The sequence below is a fragment of the Salmo trutta genome, chromosome 12 (assembly GCF_901001165.1).
Source record: "Salmo trutta chromosome 12, fSalTru1.1, whole genome shotgun sequence".
NCBI classification, from domain to species: domain Eukaryota; kingdom Metazoa; phylum Chordata; class Actinopteri; order Salmoniformes; family Salmonidae; genus Salmo; species Salmo trutta.
Window position 1 is genome coordinate 69,357,163 of NC_042968.1, and position 20,459 is coordinate 69,377,621.

General features: G+C 42.5%; 1 protein-coding gene across 2 annotated transcripts in view; it reads right to left on the bottom strand.

The window, feature by feature from the left end:
* LOC115204069 (tyrosine-protein kinase ABL1-like) overlaps nucleotides 1-20,459 on the bottom strand; it is a 50,782-nt gene that overhangs the window by 21,355 nt on the left and 8,968 nt on the right. The window contains exon 1 of one of the 2 annotated variants that reach the window (XM_029769348.1): nucleotides 4,887-5,582. The exons of the other annotated variant lie outside the window; for it this stretch is intronic. Within the exon in view, the coding sequence (XP_029625208.1) occupies nucleotides 4,887-4,971 (85 nt within the window). The 5' untranslated portion in view covers nucleotides 4,972-5,582. Of the gene's footprint in view, nucleotides 1-4,886; nucleotides 5,583-20,459 lie in introns of those variants that run through there. 2 annotated transcript variants of the gene reach the window in all.

A 20,459-nucleotide genomic window follows, 5' to 3' on the forward strand; every position in this document is an offset into this window, starting at 1 on the left:
CCCTACCGATGAAAAACATCCCCACAGCATGATGCTGCCACCACCATGCTTCACTATGGAGATGGTGTTCTTGGGGTGATGAGAAGGGTGTTGGATTTGCGTCAGACATAGTGTTTTCCTTGATGGCCAAAAAGCTACATTTTAGTCTCATCTGACCAGAGTACCTTCTTCCATATGTTTTCGGGAGTCTCCCATATGCCTTTTGGCGAACACCAAAAGTGTTTGCTTATTTTTTCTTTAAGCAATGGCTTTCTTCTAGCCACTCCTCTGTAAAGCCCAGCTCTGTGGAGTGTACGGCTTAAAGTGGTCCTATGGACAGATACTCCAATCTCCGCTGTGGAGCTTTGCAGCTCCTTCAGGGTTATCTTTGTTGCTTCTATGATTAATGCCCCCCTTGCCTGTTCCGTGAGTTTTGGTGGGGGGCCCTCACTTGGCAGTTTGGTTGTTGTGCCATATTCCCTAAATGTTTTAACAATGGATTTAAATGGTGCTCTGTGGGATGTTCAAAGTTTTGGATTTTTTTTTATAACCCAACCCTGATCTGTACTTCTCCACAACTTTGTCCCTGACCTGTTTGGAGAGCTCCTTGGTCTTCATGGTGCCACTTGCTTAGTGGTGTTGCAGACTCTGGGGCCTTTCAGAACAGCGGTATATATACTGAGATCATGTGACAGATCATGTGACACTTAAATAAAGTCCACCGGTGTGCAATCTAACTAATTATGTGACTTCTGAAGGCAATTGGTTGCACCAGATCTAATTTAGGGGCTTCATAACAAAGGGGGTGAATACATATGCACGCACCACTTTTCCTTTTTTTAAATTTTTTTAAATTTATTGAAACAAGTAATTTTTTTCATTTCACTTCACCAATTTTTACTATTTTGTGTATGTCCATTACATGAAATCCAAATAAAAATCCATTCAAATTACAGGTTGTAATGCAACAAAATAGGAAAAACACCAAGGGGATGAATACTTTTGCAAGGCACTGTAATAGGCTAAGTTAGAGTTTACACTTCCCATTCCATTTATAATGTGGGGAGTAGGCTTGGGTGGTGTACCGTATACCCGGGTATCTGGAAATAGCCATGGGATGGTTTTTCAATACCGTCATAACTGTGTCTTTGAAGTTTCTTTATAAACTTTAATATTTGTAGTTACTTTTAAGTAAATACCTGCAGTCAACTTCTGCAATACGTTAGGAGATAAAGATTGCATTCTTCATTTTACCCTTCAAAATGTTTCATTATGAAGCTTACCGTTAGTCGCTAGTCACATGGTGTTTATTTACAAACACACAACGACGAGAGACCGGAGCCTTGTGAGTCACTCACTATTGTGCAGCACATGCCAGGTGATCTAGTTACAGTACGGAATTCACAACTAAAATGTTGCCAGCTAAATATCTTAAACTATAACTATTAAGGTAAATGCACAACTGCAGTTTATTTTCTAATTTAGTAGCTAGTTAGCTATTTAGCTAAGTGGTTAGCTTCTTCCAAAATCAAGCTTTGTTTGGTAACAGCACAGAATCCCCTCGTGGATCAAGAGCATTGCTATCTAATATTTGTTATATGTTTCCAGCCAAAAAAATGTAGGTACTTGTATTGATTTATGAGCTGGGATGTCTGTCCTGAAAATACAGTAATTTAGGTCGGAGAGACTAAAAATGTTGCACTGCGCTCATTAGCATTTAGTTAGCATTCTCCATGGGATTTTACATGTACTTGTTAGCATTGCTAACCTTCGGATTACCGAGGCTGTGGGGTTAGAAAATAGTGCCCTTTGTGTTCAGTGTAAAGGTATGACAATCTGGATACCCCCGAAGCCTAGTAGGGAGGTCAAAATAATGGAAAACTATCAACCAAATCTATTTATTTGGCAAGGAGAATGTTGATTACTTCTCCTTGCCACTATCATTCACCTGATAAGACAGCAAATATTTTGCTAACGTATGATGGGGGTCCCTGGGTCGCTGGTTTGCCTGGGTCCCTGGGCAGGAAAAAGATGAAGACAGCAACACAATTAGACCCAACTAAATCATGAGAATACCAAAAGATAATTAATTACCTGACTCATTGGAAAGAATTAACAGAAAAACTGAGCAAACTAGAATGCTATTTGGCCCTAAACAGAGAGTACACAGTGGCAGAATACCTGACCACTGTGACTGACCCAAACTTAAGGAAAGCTTTGACTATGTACAGACTAAGTGAACATAGCCTTGCTATTTTGTGCACACTGCCCACAAAATGAGGTGGAAACTGAGCTGCACTTCCTAACCTCCTGTCAAATGTATGACCGTATTAAAGACACATATTTCCCTCAGATTACAGATCCACAAAAAATTTGAAAACTAACCCGATTTTGTTAAACTCCCAGATCTACTGTCTACTGGGTGAAATACCACAGTGTGCCATCACAGCAGCAAGATTTGTGACCTGTTGCCACAAGAAAAGGTCAACCAGTGAAAAACATATTTATGTTCATTTTCCCTTTTGTACTTTAACCATTTGTACATCGTTACAACACTGTATATATACATAATATGACATTTGTAATGTCTTTATTCTTTTTGAACTTCTGTGAGTGTAATGTTGAATGTTCATTTTTATTGTTTATTTCACTTTTGTATACTATCTACTTCACTTGCTTTGGAAATGTAAACATATGTTTCCCATGCCAATAAAGCCCCTTGAATTGAAGACCCTTGTGGTAGAGGGGTGTCCTGTTAACAGCAGAGTGTGATTACAGAGTAAAACTTCACCATTCAGACAATGAGCAGAAAAGAAGGTCTCTCAATCTAGAATCATTCTGGACATTTGAGAATGACCCAAACTAAAAATCTCAAAACAGAACCTGTATCTTTCTAACTATAGACTTCAAGTGCAAGGGTGAGCCTCAGGAATGACAGCTTGGTTTCTTAGTGAGCGACTGAACTCCAAGGCTATGACTCAAGCCGCAAAAGATAAACGCTTAGATTTTGTAGAATGAATATGGGCAGGCGGGGGCTGTCGGGTGAGGAAATAAGACAGATGGAGGGAGATACTTATGAGTGTAGTGGATGAGAAATGAGGAGGCTGGAGGAGGGGATAGACTGGTCATAAGTGTGTGGGCCACTAACAGCCCACCCCGCCTACACATGTCCATTTTACTAACCTCAAATACCTCTGCTCTTAGTGAGGAGTGACAGCAGACTGAGACATACTGGCATGCATGGCAGCATACTGAGAGAGAGCAAGAGAGAGGGAGAGAGAGAGAGGGAGGGGGAGAGAGAGAGAAATGGAATAAGACTTAAAATGAGGCAAGAAAGAAAGGAAAAAAGGGAAACAGCAGTTGCTAGTGGAGAGGCTGGGATTACAGCATATCCTGGCTGGATCTCTGGGGGAGATAATCCATCCAGCAATGATTACATGTGTGTGGAACTCTTGACAGCTATGACAGAGTTTGTATGAGCAACAGTGATGAATTAAAACTAACCACAAACACACTGACAGAACAGGGGATACAGAGATTGGCCAAGTGGAGTTCATCACTACCCCCTTGACCTCTGAGATCAAAACATAGTGACTAGGGACATAAGAATCCAAACAACAGTCAAGTTCCATGACGTAGAACCAAGCCACTTGAGGCGAAGTTGGAGGGAAAAGAACTCGCGCTTGGGCGATTCTGTTGCATCACCTCGCTGTCGACACCTGTGATGGGTAACAAAGAGCTTGACGCTGGATCAAGCCTGAGATCTGGAGGTCTAACCACTGTTTAACGATCCTATCTGGATCTGGTGCCGCTGTAGTCTAGTTCTCCCCCCAGCTCTACTGTGGTTAGGTCAAACATTGGTACACTAGACATGAGGGTGAGAGAACCTGCCACACAGAGAGGGACAGGTGTAAAATTCTAGGCTTTATTGACTGCAGAAGAATTTGCCACACAAGGCTATGAGTAATGTAAACTGAAAGAAGGGTAAATTGGGGGCTAGCTAACTTATTGCAAATTCAATAAGTGGATATCCCTCCAAAAGAGAGAATTGCCTTTTTTTCCCCAGAAATACAGAAAACTTAATTCCAAATTAGAGACTGTTCTTTCATTTTTGGTCTGTGTGTGTATGTAACCACAGCTATATGAAAATGTGTGTTTAAAAAGTTATTGATTAACATATACTTTGCTGGAAAGTGTTCCAGGACTACAGTATATTGTCTATTAAATCATTTCGATGCACAATCCTTAGCACATGGTGCATTTCACAGTCTTCCATTACAAATCAATTAGATTGGTGAAACGCAACGTACCCCGGATTTCCTCAAATTTCATTCGTCTTTGATTCGGGCTAATCTATTTAGCGCATCTTTGTTTAAAGTAAGGCCGAGTGTAGGCTTGGAAAAGAATTACAACGGTACACTCTATAAGGCCTAGAAGTCTTAAACCTCTATAACTCAGTTCAACTTTTCTTTGCACTCAATGTAGAAAAAAAATAAACAAGATGCAAATCTTAGCAAAGAGTGAAAAGGAAAGCATAGATTTAGATTAAACCCTCAAACAAAAGTAAAAACTTTTCTCCCCTTCTTTCCTTTGCAGCAAGCCAGTGTCTGGCTTCCCTCTCCCTCCCCCTGATGCTCTCACCCTGATGCCCTCCCCCTGATGCCCTCCCCCTGATGCCCTCCCCCTGATGCCCTCCCCTCCGCGTTCCAGAGGAACGACAGAGGCCTCACACGGAGAGATAGAGGGAGAAGATGCGCTACGTTCTCTCCCCCCTGCCCAGCGCAACTAACTCCCCTACAGCGTCATCTCCTTCTCTGACCATCTTTGTCTTTCTCTAAGAATCAATCCCAAAACAACCCCCCTTATACTCCATACAAACCCCCTACTGCCGTTCCTCAAATTCTTACCTTCCAAGTAGCAGCTGGAGGAGGACGAGAGGCCTTTCTTAGATTTACACCCCACCAATTTCAGGCAAATCTCCAACATTTTCATTTGCTTTCTTTCGCTTCCACTTGAAAAATCCTGTTTGTTTATCAGCCCAGTGTCCCTTATGTTTCCTTTCGCCGGCAGATCAACAGAAAAAAATTCCCCAGGTCTGTCATGAAAAGACAAAGAACCAAAAAAAAAAGGGATTCTGCTTTTCTCCTCTCAGAACCTTTGGCTGTTGTGACCCCCTTTTCTCTCCTCTATTCCACCAAACAAAAGCGAACTCTGTGCTGCCCGCAAAGTCTACAAACTTTGTAGTCCAAACGGCTCCATCTTTTTTTCTCTCTGGCTTGGTTAGCTCCTTTCCGGAGGAGGCAGAAGCGACCGAAAAGTGCGCCTGTTCTGGCCGAAAGCTGGCTGGACATGCGGATATGTCAGTTGAGCGGGCAGTAGGGCAGTTTGGATGGTGCCATTCTCTCTCCTGTCCCCTGTGTGTGTATGTCCGTTAGCATGAGAAGCACAGGGACTCGTGCTACAGGCTGACAACAAAGGGCCTCTTTCAGGCTCTGCTTGCTGCACTGAATGACATCAGATGGCTGGGCCCTCCCACAACACACACTCAAGAGAGCAAGAACTACTATACACCCACACACACACACACACACACACACACACCAAGAGGAACGCAAACAGAAACAGTATGCAAAAAACACATCCAAAGGAAACAGATGAAACCTCTGTTGACAACCAAATTTGAAGTTACAACTGTGAAAGATCCAGTCTGAGATGTTTCTCTTTGTCCTTCTGTTGGAGAGTCACAAGACACTTTTTCAAAAACCCTTCTCCAACACTTCAAACCCCCACCCCCACTTCTTCTCTCCCTCCGTTTCCCCTTTCTCTTACTCAGATCTGAAATGCTTACAGGTTAAAGAACGGGGTCTGGAAGCCGCCTGGCTTTTTAAAAGCACAATAGCTTGAGCTCGGAGTAGGGAGCTATTCTGCAATCAGATAACAGCGAAAAGTACGCTATCCCCCTGAGCCCTCCCTTAACTTTTTACACTGCTCAAATAAGGTTAAATTGCCCCGGGCTGTTTCAACTGGAGGTGAACTGCGATAATTGTGAAATCTAATATCTCAACTGATAAAAAAATATTGAATCTAAAAGAAACATGCAGGGCCAGGTGCTTCTAGGGAGTGAATGTTTGGCCGTTTCTGTGAGCAACAAAGAATCATTGGCATTAGTCAGGCACTCTTGCGACATGCCTTTCTCTAGCTTCGTCTTCCCTCAGCTGTATTTTTAGAGTGGCCATACTGAACTCAAGGATTGGTTGTGTCATTCTTCAGCATTTTATGCCATGAAATGTTATCAACAAGAGTCACTAGAATGAATAGACTATAAAACAGGTATGTCCACGTGGTCTCTCCAAAACCAGAACATTGACAATAAAAGGTGCAGAGGTAATTGTGGGCAAATTAAGAGTTACCTCTATAGAAAGAAGGCAATGTTAAATATAGGTATTCTTTGGATAGATTTCTGACTTCAGTCAAGAGCAGTATCCCTCAAAACCGCTGATTCACTTTCCTTGCCTTTAAGCAGACGCTACATTCAAGTGTGTGTAATACCACTTCAGCGGGAGACTCCAGACTGGCTGGAACCTTAGATCTGTCAGTCCACAGATCAGAAGCACGCTAGCTGGCTAACACGCTCACTGAAATTTCCAATCATAAGGAAAAGGAGGAAAATTTACTGAATATAGGCCAGGAGTCTGTTACTGTAGCCAATCCCATCTATAAAATGGTGAGAGTCAGTGGTATAGAAGGTGATAACATGCCACCAAGGAAGACAATTGTAACAATGTTATTACTATTGTTGTTGACTGTATGTTTGTTTATCCCATGTGTAACTCTGTTGTTTTTTGTCGCACTGCTTTGCTTTATCTTGGCCAGGTTGCTGTTGTAAATGAAAACTTGTTCTCAACTGTCCTACCTGGTTAAATAAAAGGTGGGAAAAAAGTATAATATTAAATATAGAATTCTCCAATCAAGCCATTGATAATCATTTCAGGATTTACAGTTGAAGTCGGAAGTTTACATACACTTAGGTTGGAGTCATTAAAACTCGTTTTTCAACCACTGCACAAATTTCTTGTTAACCTGTTAGGGCTAGGGGGCAGTATTTACACGGACGGATAAAAAACGTACCCGATTTAATCTGGTTACTACTCCTGCCCAGTAACTAGAATATGCATATAATTATTGGCTTTGGATAGAAAACACCCTAAAGTTTCTAAAACTGTTTGAATGGTGTCTGTGAGTATAACAGAACTCATATGGCAGGCAAAAACCTGAGAAGATTTCATGCAGGAAGTGGCCTGTCTGACAAGGAGTCGTTCTTCTTGTCTCTGTTTATTGAAGAGTGAGGATCTTAGCTGTAACGTGACACTTCCTACGGCTCCCATAGGCTCTCAGAGCCCGGGAAAAAGCTGAACGATATCAAGGCAGCCCCAGGCTGAAACACATTATCGCCTTTGCCAAGTGGCCGATCACAGGACAAAGGAATTAGGCGCGTGCCCGAGTTGACCCCGTGCTGTATTTTCTTTCGGCTGTTTACCTAATTGCAGATTCCCGGTCGGAATATTATCGCTTTTTTACGAGAAAAATGGCATAAAAATTGATTTTAAACAGCGGTTGACATGCTTCTAGGTACGGTAATGAAATATTTAGAAATCTTTTGTCACGAAATGCGCCGTGCGCATGACCCTTATTTACCATTCTGATAGTGTCTTGAACGCACGAACAAAACGCCGCTGTTGGAACATAACTATGGATTATTTTGGACCAAACCTACATTTGTTATTGAAGTAGAAGTCCTGGGAGTGCATTCTGACGAAGAACAGGAAAGGTAATCAAACTTTTCTAATAGTAAATCGGAGTTTGGTGAAGGCTAAACTTGCTGGGTGTCTAAATAGCTAGCCCTGTGATGCCGGGCTATCTACTTAGAATATTGCAAAATGTGCTTTCACCGAAAAGCTATTTTTAAAATCGGACATATCGAGTGCATAGAGGAGTTCTGTATCTATAATTCTTAAAATAATTGTTATGCTTTTTGTGAACGTTTATCGTGAGTAATTTAGTAAATTGTTAGTAAATTCGCCGGAAGTTTGCGGGGGGTATGCTAGTTCTGAACGTCACATGCTAATGTAAAAAGCTGGGTTTTGATATAAATATGAACTTGATTGAACAAAACATGCATGTATTGTATAACATAATGTCCTAGGATTGTCATCTGATGAAGATCATCAAAGGTTAGTGCTGCATTTAGCTGTCTTCTGGGTTTTTGTGACATATGCTAGCTTGAAAAATGGGTGTCTGATTATTTCTGGCTGGGTACTCTGCTGACATAATCTAATGTTTTGCTTTCGTTGTAAAGCCTTTTTGAAATCGGACAGTGTGGTTAGATTAACGAGAGTCTTGTCTTTAAATAGCTGTAAAATAGTCATATGTTTGAGAAATTGAAGTAATAGCATTTCTAAGGTATTTGAAAATCGCGCCACAGGATTCAACTGGCTGTTACATAGGTGGGACGATTTGGTGCCACCTGCCCTAGAGAGGTTAACAAACTATAGTTTTGGCAAGTCGGTTAGGACATCTACTTTGTGCATGACACAAGTCATTTTTCCAACAATCGTTTACAGACAGATTATTTCACTGTATCACAATTCCAGTTGGTCAAAAGTTTACATACACTAAGTTGACTGTGCCTTTAAACAGCTTGGAAAATTCCAGAAAATGATGTCATGGCTTTAGAAGCTTCTGATAGGCTAATTGACATCATTTGAGTCAATTGGAGGTGTACCTGTGGATGTATTTCAAAGCCTACCTTCAAACTCAGTGCCTCTTTGCTTGACATCATGGGAAAATCAAAAAAAATCAACCAAGACCTCAGAAAAAAACATTGTAGACCTCAAGTCTGGTTCATCCTTCTGAGCAATTTGCAAAAGCCTGAAGGTACCACATACATCTGTACAAACAATAGTACGCAAGTATAAACACCATGGGACCACGCAGCCGTCATACCGCTCAGGAAGGAGACGCATTCTGTCTCCTAGAGATAAACGTACTTTGGTGCAAAAAGTGCAAATCAATCCCCAGAACAGCAAAGGACGTTGTGAAGATGCTGGAGGAAACAGGTGCAAAAGTATCTATATCCACAGTAAAACAAGTCCTATAGCCATTGCTCCAAAACCGCCATAAAGAAAACTGACTACGTTTGCAACTGCACATGGGGACAAAGATCGTACTTTTTGGATTAATGTCCTCTGGTCTGATGAAACAAAATAGAACTGTTTGGCCATAATGACCATCGTTATGTTTGGAGGAAAAAGGGGGATGCTTGCAAGCCGAAGAACACCATCCCAACCGTGAAGCACGGAGGTGGCAGCATCATGTTGTGGTTTGCTGCAGGAGGGACTGGTGCACTTCACAAAATAGATGGCATCATGAGGATGGAAAATGTGGATATATTGAAGCAACATCTCAAGACATCAGTTAGGAAGTTAAAGCTTGGTCGCAAAAGGGTCTTCCAAATGAACAATGACCCCAAGCATACTTCCAAAGTTGTGGCAAAATGGCTTAAGGACAACAAAGTCAAGGTATTGGAGTGGCCATCACAAAGCCCTGACCTCAATCCTATAGAAAAGTTGTGGGCAGAACTGAAAAAGTGTGTGCGAGCAAGGAGGCTTACAAACCTGACTCAGTTACACCAGCTCTGTCAGGAGGAATGGGCCAAAATTCACCCAACTTATTGTGGGAAGCTTGTGGAAGGCTACCCAAAACGTTTGACCCAAGTTAAACAATTTAAAGGCAATGCTACCAAATACTAACTGAGTGTATGTAAACTTCTAACCCACTGGGAATGTGATGAAAGAAATAAAAGCTGAAATAAATCACTCTATACTATTATTCTAACATTTCACATACTTCAAATAAAGTGGTGATCCTAACTGACCTAAGACAGGGAATTTTTACTAGGATTAAATGTCAGGAATTGTGAAAAACGTTGTTTAAATGTATTTGGCTAAGGTGTATGTAAACTTCCGACTTCAACTGTAAGTTTACAGCCCAAAAAAGTCTAAGCCTGCAGTTACACAAAGCAACTTGCACGCAATTTTTGTGGCTTGTAACCGAGTTGCTTCTTGATTCGTCTGTGAAAACCCAAATAAGCCTGCAATTAATCTGCAACTCGGATGCATCCAGCTGAAATATTTCGACTTTGCAACAGTCAATCAACAGCCAATCAAAACGAATGCTTTTGTCACATGATCCATTCGAAGGTTCGGAACTCCGGCCGAGTTGTCATGTCAACAACACAGCTGTCAATACTGCGGGAACCGTGATCAAGGTGGACAGAAGATACATTACCCAAACGGGAGCTGAAGTAAATACTGGCATCAAGACTAGTAAAGGTGTTATGTACATGGTTCTGAAGTCAATAAACTAACATTTTCAACATGAACTGCACTAGCTAAAAATTGTTGCTAGCTTGTAAACACGTTGCTAGCTAGCTAGTGAGCTTGATCAAACAGTGTTGGCTACACTGAACAAAAATATAAAACGCAACATGTAAAGTGTTAGTCCCATGAGTTGAAATGAAAGATCCCAGAAATATCACATATGCACAAAAAAGCTTACTTCTCTCAAATTTGGTGCACAAATTTGTTTATATCCCTGTTAGTGAGCATTTCTCCTTTGCCAAGGTAATCCATCCACCTGACAGGAGTGGCAAATCAAGAAGCTGATTAAACAGCATGATCATTACACCTTGTGCTGGGGACAATAAAAGGCCACTAAAATGTGCAGTTTTGTCACACACAATGCCACAGATGTCTCAAGTTGAAGGAGTGTGCAATTGGCATGCTGACTGCAGGGATGTCCACCAAAGCTGTTGCCAGAGAATTGAATGTTAATTTCTCTACCGTAAGCCACCTCCAACGTTATTTTAGAGAATTTGGCAGTACGTCCAACCAGCCTCACTACCACAGAACACGTATAACCATGCCAGCCCAGGACCTCTATATTCACTTCTTCACCGTTGGGATCATCCGAGACCAGCCACCCGGACAGCTGATGAAACTGCGGATTTGTACAACCAAATCATTTCTGCACAAACTGTCAGACACCATCTCGGGGAAGCTCATCTGCGTGCTTGTCGTCAATAATTGCATTTTATCGATGGGAATTTGAATGCATAGAGATACCGTGCTGAGATCCTGAGGCCCATTGTCATGCCTTTCATCCACTGCCATTACCTCATGTTTCAGCATGATAATATACGGCCCCATGTCACAAGGATCTGTACACAATTCCTGGAAGCTGAAAATGTCCCAGTTCTTCCATGGCCGGCATACTCACATGTGCATGTTTGGGATGCTCTGGATCTACATTACATGTATGACCGCGTATTCCAGTTCCCGCCAATATCCAGCAACATCGCACAGCCATTGAAGGGGAGTGGGACAACATTCCCCAGGCCAATCAACAGCCTGATCAACTCTACGCAAAGGAGATGGTCCATAATGGCGCCGGAGGGGATGGCTGCAGTTTTTACCGGCTCCTTAAAAACTGTGCTATTTTGTTTGTTTCTCCAAATTGTTTGTAACTTATTTAGTACATAAAGTTGCTGCTACTGGCCGAAAATAACTTCTGGACATCAGAACAGCGTTTACTCACCTCGAACTGGACAAATACTTATTCTTTAATGAGTCCACCGCGAAGGGTATACTGCTTTCCGGAGACCAGGCCCAAATCCCCGTCATTCGCAGGAAGAAAAGGTGGACATACAGTGGGAGAAGGTCGGTGTGCCTTGTGAGGATTCGGAGGCGAGTGAGTAAATCTCCTCTACCACCAGTTGGCCAACGTGCAATCACTGGAAAACAAACTCTGTAGACCACACTATCTAGCAAGAGAGTTCTCATCTATATTATTCATAGCTGTCTATTTATCACCAGAAACCGATGCTGGCACTAAGACCGCACTCAACGAGCCATATAAGGCCATAAGCAAACAAGAAAATCCTCATCCAGAAGCAGCGCTCCTAGTTGCCAGGGACTTTAATGCAGGCAAACTTAAATCCGTTTTACCTAACTTCCACCAACATTTCACATGTGCAACCCCCTTTACTCCACACACAGAGAAGCATACAAAGCTCTCCCTCCATTTGGCAAGTCTGACCATAACGCTATCCTCTGGATTCCTGCTTACACGCAAAAACTAAAGCAGGAAGTACCAGTGACTAGCTCAATACGGAAACTGAATCCTACTACACCGGCTCTGACACTCGTCGGATGTGGCAGGGCTTGCAAACTATTACGGACTACAAAGGGAAGACCAGCCACGAGCTGCCCAGTGACACAAGCCTACCAGACAAGCTAAATGCCTATTATGCTCGCTTTGAGGCAAGCAACACTGAAGCATGCATGAGAGCACCAGCTGTTCCGGAAGACTGTGTGATCACACTCTCCGTAGCCGATGTGAGCAAGACCTTTAAACAGGTCAACATTCATAAGGCCACACGGATTACCAGGGTGTGTACTCCGAGCATGCGCTGACCAACTGGCAAGTGTCTTCATCTCTCTGACAGAGTCTGTAATACCAACATGTTTCAAGCAGACCACCATAGTCCCTTTGCCCAAGAATGCGAAGGTAACCTGCCAAAATGACTACCGCCCCGTAGCATTCAGTAGTCATGAAGTGCTTTGAAAGGCTGGTCATGTCTCACATCAACACCATCATCCCGGAAACCCTAAACCCACTCCAATTCGTATACCACCCCAACAGATGCCGTAATCTCAATCGCATTCCACACTGCCCTTTCCCACCTGGAAAAAAGGTACACCTATGTGAGAATGCTTTTCATTGACTACAGCTCAGCGTTCCAACATCATAGTGCCAACAAAGCTCATCACTAAGCTAAGGACCCTGAGAGTAAACACCTCCCTCCGCAACTGGATCCTGGACTTCCCACCCTCAGGAGGTAAGGTTTTATTTTATTTATTTATTTAACACTTATTTTAGCAGTTGACTGAGAACACATTCTCATTTACAGCAACAACCTGGGGAATAGTTACAGGGGAGATGATTGAGCCAATTGTAAGCTGGGGATGATTAAGTGACCGGGAAGTGTAGGTAACAACAACAAATCTGCCATGTTGATCCTCAACATCGGGGCCCCTCAGGGGTGCGTGCTTAGTCCCCTCCTGTACTCCCTGTTAACCCACAACTGTGTGGCCAAGCACAACTCCAACACCATCATTAAGTTTGCCGATGATGCAACAGTGGTAGGCCTGATCACTGACAAAAATGAGACAGCCTATAGGGAGGTCAGAGAGCTGGCAGTGTGGTGCCAGGACAACAACCTATCCCTCAATGTGAGCAAGAAAAAGGAGATGATCGTGGACTACAGGAAAAGGCCCCCACTAACATCGATGGGACTGTAGTGGAGCGGGTCGAGAGTTAAGTTTCTTGGTGTTCACATCACCAACAAACGACAAAACCTTTTCCCCCCCAGGAGACTGAAAATATGTGGCATGGGTCCCCAGATCCTCAAAACATTATACAGCTGCACCATTAAGAGCATCCTGACCGGTTGCATCACCACCTGGTATGGCAACTGCTCGGCATCCAACCGCAAGGCGCTACACAGAGGGTAGTGCGTATGGGCCAATACATCACTGGGGCCAAGCTTCCTGCCATCCAGGACCTATATACTAGGCAGTGTCATAGGAAGGCCCAAAAATTGTCAAAGACCCAAGTCATAGACTGTACTGTCTGCTACCGCACAGCAAGCGGGACCGGAGCGCCAAGTCTAGGTCCAAAAGGCTCCTTAACAGCTTCTACCCCCCCCCCAATACAATAACGAAATGGTTGGATAAACAAATAATGTAATGCATCAGATGACATGTGTTTAGAATTCTCAAACAATATGACAGAAGCAGCTTCAATTTGATTGTCAATTTTAAATTGCCTTTAAGTAGCTTCATCTAACAGCAAAGTTGCTTGACATGTCACTTGCAACTAAAATTGTGTGCAAGTTGCGTCATGTAACTGCAGCCTAACATTCAATGAGATCCTCAGATCGGATGGAAATCCATACTTAAAAAACTCTTGAACATCTTTTATTTTTTACTACACTGTATACAAAAGATTAGCCAGCTGGCTTGGCTGGTTCTGGATTTGTCATAAGCATTTAGGGAAAACTTTGCCACAGATGGAAACCAGTATCTTTGACTTTGCCATCTACTGTTATCGCCAGAGTTGGCATCTTCCATAAGAGATATGTTTTTCTACGTTGTAATAGACACGGTGCAACCTTTTTTCAGGTGGGCTGCTGGCAGACTTCGGTACCGCAAAGCCAAATAAGCCTGTGCTCATGGATCTCACAGGGGAAGTGAAATGACAGGCTACAATGACTTTGCTCATCATGATGCACGTCGCAAATGAAACGTAACAACACCCTGAGCGCATCAAACATGAAAGACCAATACAAATGTAAGAGCACAACAAAATAGATAAACAAGTTCCTTGGATTTTCTTTCGCAGGTGCCTGTTCATTATAGGATAGACACTTGTGGTTTCTAGCTGCACCAATCAAAGCAGTGAAGCAAGACTTTAGTGGTCAAAACCATTCAGAGGGTTGCAAAACACAACATATCATGCAATTATTAATTATAAAATGGTCAGATGTATACATTTTTTTTTAAATATAGACTAGCTCCAAAATAAGTGAACATTTACAAATTATCCAATGGATTATTTAAATGTTCTGGTAAAAAATGGCAGTGCAAAGTAAAGCTGTTTGGCTCATTTCAGTCGCGACTCTGAAGAGGAAGAACTTTGCAGGAGTTTCTGATTAATAAACGATGCCATGCTGGTGGGTGGTAACATTTTTTTAAAAACAGCCCTGAAAAAAACATAGACTGAAAAGTATTTTCCCACTTCAAGGCCAAATATATTACTGAATAAAACACAAACTTATTGACATCAATCATTGTGCAACTTCATGGGTATGCAATGTGCATCGTCTTGTGGATCCAAACGCATCATGGGTTTGTGTTGGTCAACTTTTTCATTCCAGTTACTGTATCTTAACTGTATGACTAATGTAGGGCGTGGAGGGGGATGGCATCAGGGCATCTATAGGGCATAGGTTCTCAAAATGGGTTCCGCTATTGAATATTACCAACAGATTAAACGACTTTTGGCCAAGGGATCCACGGATTAAGTTTGAAGTGTGTAACACAATGTCATATTATTCATCTACAATTTGTTCTTAACCCTGGGCAACATTGGCCTGGGAGACTCACAGGGATATTGGTATCCACAGTACTTCCACATTAACTCAATACTATTTGTATTTTTTATTTACTTACATAAACCCATTGTAAGTTAAGCTTTGAAACTGCACAGTTCTCTCTCTGCCTCATGGCAAAATGTGTAAAATTGCAGGATATTAGCTTTAAGGCTGCAACAACCAAAAGTTTCTGCCCCATGACAAAATGTGTAGAATTACAGGAAATTAACTTGAAACCTGCTAAATGTTCTCCAATGCCAAGAATTGGGCCTTTACAATGTTCCTTTCCATGGCCCGAGACTGTTTGTCCGGCCATGCACTGCCAAAGTCATAGTAAAACCTCTTGTATGCTATTTTTATATCACTCAATATTGTGTTCTGATTATGAGTGGGTTCCTGATGAATTTGCTATCACAAGAGAGGTCCCAGCTCCAATAAGTTTGAGAACCCCTGCTATAGGGCATCCTGACACATGGTGTGAGACTTAGAAATGACCCAAGTTCCCAGAGCATCCAGTCACATGCCACCAGGCCGTACATCCTCTCAGCCTGGCATGGCAAACGTGTCAATCACCCCGAAACTCCATTAACTCACCGCAGTTACAGAGCGGAGGAGATGAGGAGAGATGGAGAGGCTGTAAAAATAAAACAAGGGGGAAAAAGGTTGCAGATGGAGAAACATGAAGCGCATTGTTTGGCCATGAGCTCAAATGAGAATTAATCCATAGCGTTTTATATAATCCGGCTCTCTGTGTGTTAACAGTTAGCCGACACACACAGGATGATTTTCGGGACTTTTCCTATTTTGCCACGTTCATTGCTCCCCGTTTCCAACCCCTTCAGCACAGGAGTGATGGGGACGAAACAAAGCAACGTGAAGGAAACTCCTTTCAGACAACATTTTAGTGTTGACAAAAACCCTTGCAGAGCTTTGTGATTACATGGGACAAGGAAAATATTCAGACCATAGTTATGTCACTTTGACTGTAATTTCACACTTGCCCCTCTAGTGTATGTCACCTAGGAATGCATTTGAGGAAAATTACTAAAACGCGCAATTGGTAACTACAGCTGCTATGACCATTGACTAACATGGACGATATCTTGTACGAAGGACTATGAAAGACCATGAGAAGGAGTAAAAGGCCCCCTCGGATGGGTAGTAGAGTGGTGATACTGTAGGTAGACATTACCAATAAACTGAAGAGGAAATAATCATGTTTCCAACACAACAGACACACTGGTATGGCCAGGCAATAAAGATCTACAGTGCCTTCAGAAAAGTATTCATACCCCTTGACTTATTCCACATTTTAAGTTACAGCCTGAATTCAAAATGGATTAAATAGATTCTCTCAACGATCTACACACAATACCCCCTAACGACAAAGCACTTTATTTTTTTTATTTAGCTAATGTATCTAAAATTAAATACAGACACTCCTCATTTACATATAGTCCATTCAGAAGTATTCACACCTTGACTTTTTCCACATTTAGTTATGTTAAAGCCTGCATTTAAAATGGATTACATTTTGGGTTTTTTGTCAATGGCCTACACACAATATCCCATCATGTCAAAGTGGAATGATGTTTTTATAAATGTTCACAAATTAATAAAAAATGAAAAGCTGAAATGTCTTGAGTCAATAAGTATTCAACCCTTTTGTTATGGCAAGCCTAAATAACTTCAGGAGTAAAATGTGCTAAACAAGTCACATAATAAGTTGCATGGACAAACAATGTGCAATAATAGTGTTCTACATGATTTTTGAATAACTACCTCATATCTGTAAGGTCCCTCAGTCGAGCAGATAATTTCAAATACAGATTCACCCACAAAGACCAGGGAGGTTTTCCAATGCCTCGCAAAGAAGGGTACCTATTGGTAAAAAGCAGACAGTTAATATCCCTTTAAGCATGGTTAAGTAATTAATTACACTTTGGATGGTGGATCAATACACTCAGCCACTACAAAGATACAGGCATCCTTCCTAACTTAGTTGCCGGAAAGGAAAGAAACCGCTCAGGGATTTCCGTATGAGGCCAATGGTGACTTTTAAACAGTTAGAGTAATTTTTCTGTTGAAAAAACTGAGTATGGATCAACAACATTATAGTTACTCCATAATACTAAGCTAAATGACAGGATGAAGACTAATTTGTCCCAAAAAATGAATAACATAATTCCACTTCGACATTATGGGGTATTGTGTATTTAAAATGTTTTTTTTAAAATATATATATATATATATATATATATATATATATATATAATACATTTTTTAATTCAGGCCGTAACAACAAAATGTGGAAAGGGTTGTGAATACTTTCTGAAGGCACTGTATATAATCCTGGCAGCTTTCTGCCAGCTGCCCTATAGTCACTTCCAGACATGGGGCTAAGAGCGAGGACTTCAGTCAGTTTATCACCAAGTCGTCTTAGCGTCTCTCTCAAACACAGAAGATGTAAGTAACCTAAGCTGAACATTTAACACAAACGTCTCGCATGTACCAGGAGACTGTCTAACAATGTCACAAATGTCAGCTTGGCACTCATCCTGCCCATCTTAGTGCGGGAACCTGAGGTATTATACCCAGAATACTAATTAGAGAAACAGAGAGGCGCCCAGCTGTAGTTCATATCAGCATTTATAGTGTTATTACACCATACTCGGCTCCTCATTCCATCGCTGTGCCTGACCTGGTTACTCCCTCAGCTTCCCTCGGTCAGTCAGACAGTGAGGAACCAGGCGTGTGTGTTTACTCAGGGTCACTGGAGAACGCAGCCTGGGTGTCTCGGCCTTGCAGGCCTGGGGATGAGGAGAGGGGTTTTGGGTTCCACATATCCCCCATCACCATGGCACAGCTGTGGTGGGAGATGGGCCACTCAGGCTAGGGCCCGGGTGTAAGGTTTTTGGGTAGGGTAGGGTAGTGTTTAAGACAACAGGGGTGAAAAATCAATGGTGAGTGCGTGTACATGCATATCTGCCTCCGCACCGATGACTTGGCGACTACATATCACCACTGCTACTCCCCTCCTCGCCTTGCCCTTTAGCCATACTTGCCTCCGAGTTAAGATCTAGTAGGAGACCTGTTGCCAAAACAGGATCTCTGTCAGCATTGCTCCATTGGCCCTTTGATACAGGCAGCCCAGACCACCTACAGAGCATAGCTGAGAGACTGAGCCCATGTGATTGGTGGATGGGGCCTTTTATGATGCTATGGCCAGATAGCACTGATGGCTCTTTTCTTCTCTGTCGTCGGGGAAATACTCAGGGGCGCCATGGCAAGGAAGCAGCACCTGTGCTAATCTCCACATCGCAAGCTGGAATGCCGAGACGTTGAAAGCAGTTGAAATGTTTCAACGCACACACACAAGGCAGATGCACGCACACACACGAGGCAGATATACACACACACACACGAGGCAGATACACACGAGGCAGATACACACACACACACACACACACACACACACACACACACACACGAGGCAGATACACGAGGTACACACACGAGGCGGCAGGTAGCCTTGTGGTTAGAGCGTTGGACTAGTAACCGAAATGTTGCAAGATCGAATCCCCGAGCTGACAAGGTAAAAATCTGTCGTTCTGCCCCTGAACAAGGCAGTTAACCCACTGTTCCCCGGTAGGCCGTCATTGTAAATAAGAATTTGTTCTTAACTGACTTGCCTAGTTCAATGAAGGTTAAATAAATAAAAAATAAACATGAGGCACACACACACAGACACGAGGCAGATACACACAAGGCAGAGGCACGCACAAACGAGGCAAATGCACGCACAAACGAGGCAAATGCACGCACACACGAGGCAAATGCACGCACACACGAGGCAGATACACACACGAGGCAGAGGCACGCACACACGAGGCAAATGCACGCACACACGAGGCAAATGCACGAGCAGAGGGCGAGGCAGTACGAGCAGAGGGCGAGGCAGTACGAGCAGAGGGCGAGGCAGTACGAGCAGAGGGCGATGCAGTACACTTGTGTATACACAAACACAGGAATAGGATTTAGAAAACTCACACTGACAGACATACTCACAAACCCAAAAAGGCCTCTTCGATAGTCAGAGACAACGCCATAATTGAAATGTTTTGAGTAGTGGAGTCTAAGGACTGGTCAACATGTTCCTTTCCCTCTGTAGGGAGTGGTGGATAGAGTAACCCGGCCAAGACTTACGGATCACAAAAGCGTCACACATTTTTATGAAGGATGAATCGCCTGATGCAATAAGGGGGTGAAAAACAATACGGAGTAGGAGAGAGAGCTATCAGACAAATGAGTAGGAGAGAGAGCTATCAGACAAATGAGTAGGAGAGAGAGCTATCAGACAAATGAGGCCAACCACGGAATGCAATAGGACGCTGTCACGATATCAGCATTGTGATACTACGATACCAGATTTTTCTTGGCAAAAAAGAAAATACGAAGCAGACTTAACTCTATGGTCCTTTAAAACCAGGGTTGTGGGTTCGATTCCCACAGGGGACCAGTACGGGAAAAGTTTTAATGAAATGTATGCATTCACTACTGTAAGTCGCTATGGATAAGAGCGTCTGCTAAATGACTAAAATGTAATGTAAATGTAAAACCTACTTTTGTAAAATAGTGTGTGCAACATCAAAATAAACAAATGTGACTCTGGGTGACAACATAAGTCAGTTTTTACCAACATTACGAATGTTTTCCTTTAAAATGATGCCCACTTCATGTTTTGTTTCCTTTTTTCCCCTTACTTCCTAGTATCCCGATATTAGTATTGTGACAACACGAGTGTGTGTGTGTGTGTGTGTGTGTGTGTGTGTGTGTGTGTGTGTGTGTGTGTGTGTGTGTGTGTGTGTCTTTCAAGTTTTATTAGTCGTGTGTACGGGATACACATGGTATACATCGTCCAACAAAATGCTTACTTGCAGGTTCCTTCTGGACAATGCTACAACAATAAGAAATAATAAAAGAAAACAAAGTAAATGGCAGTAAGATAGATGTATTTGATCTTTTTGCATAAGTATAATACATTAAGGCACAAGTAAATCAGTAGTTTTCACAATTTTACAAAAATCATAATTTGACCCAGACAACTGGCAATGGAGCAACATTTGATATTCCATTATGTTAGGAAGGTGAAGAACAGAAACCTAACTGTTGCGAAGGAAGGTGGTGTGTGGGTGGGGAGAGACGG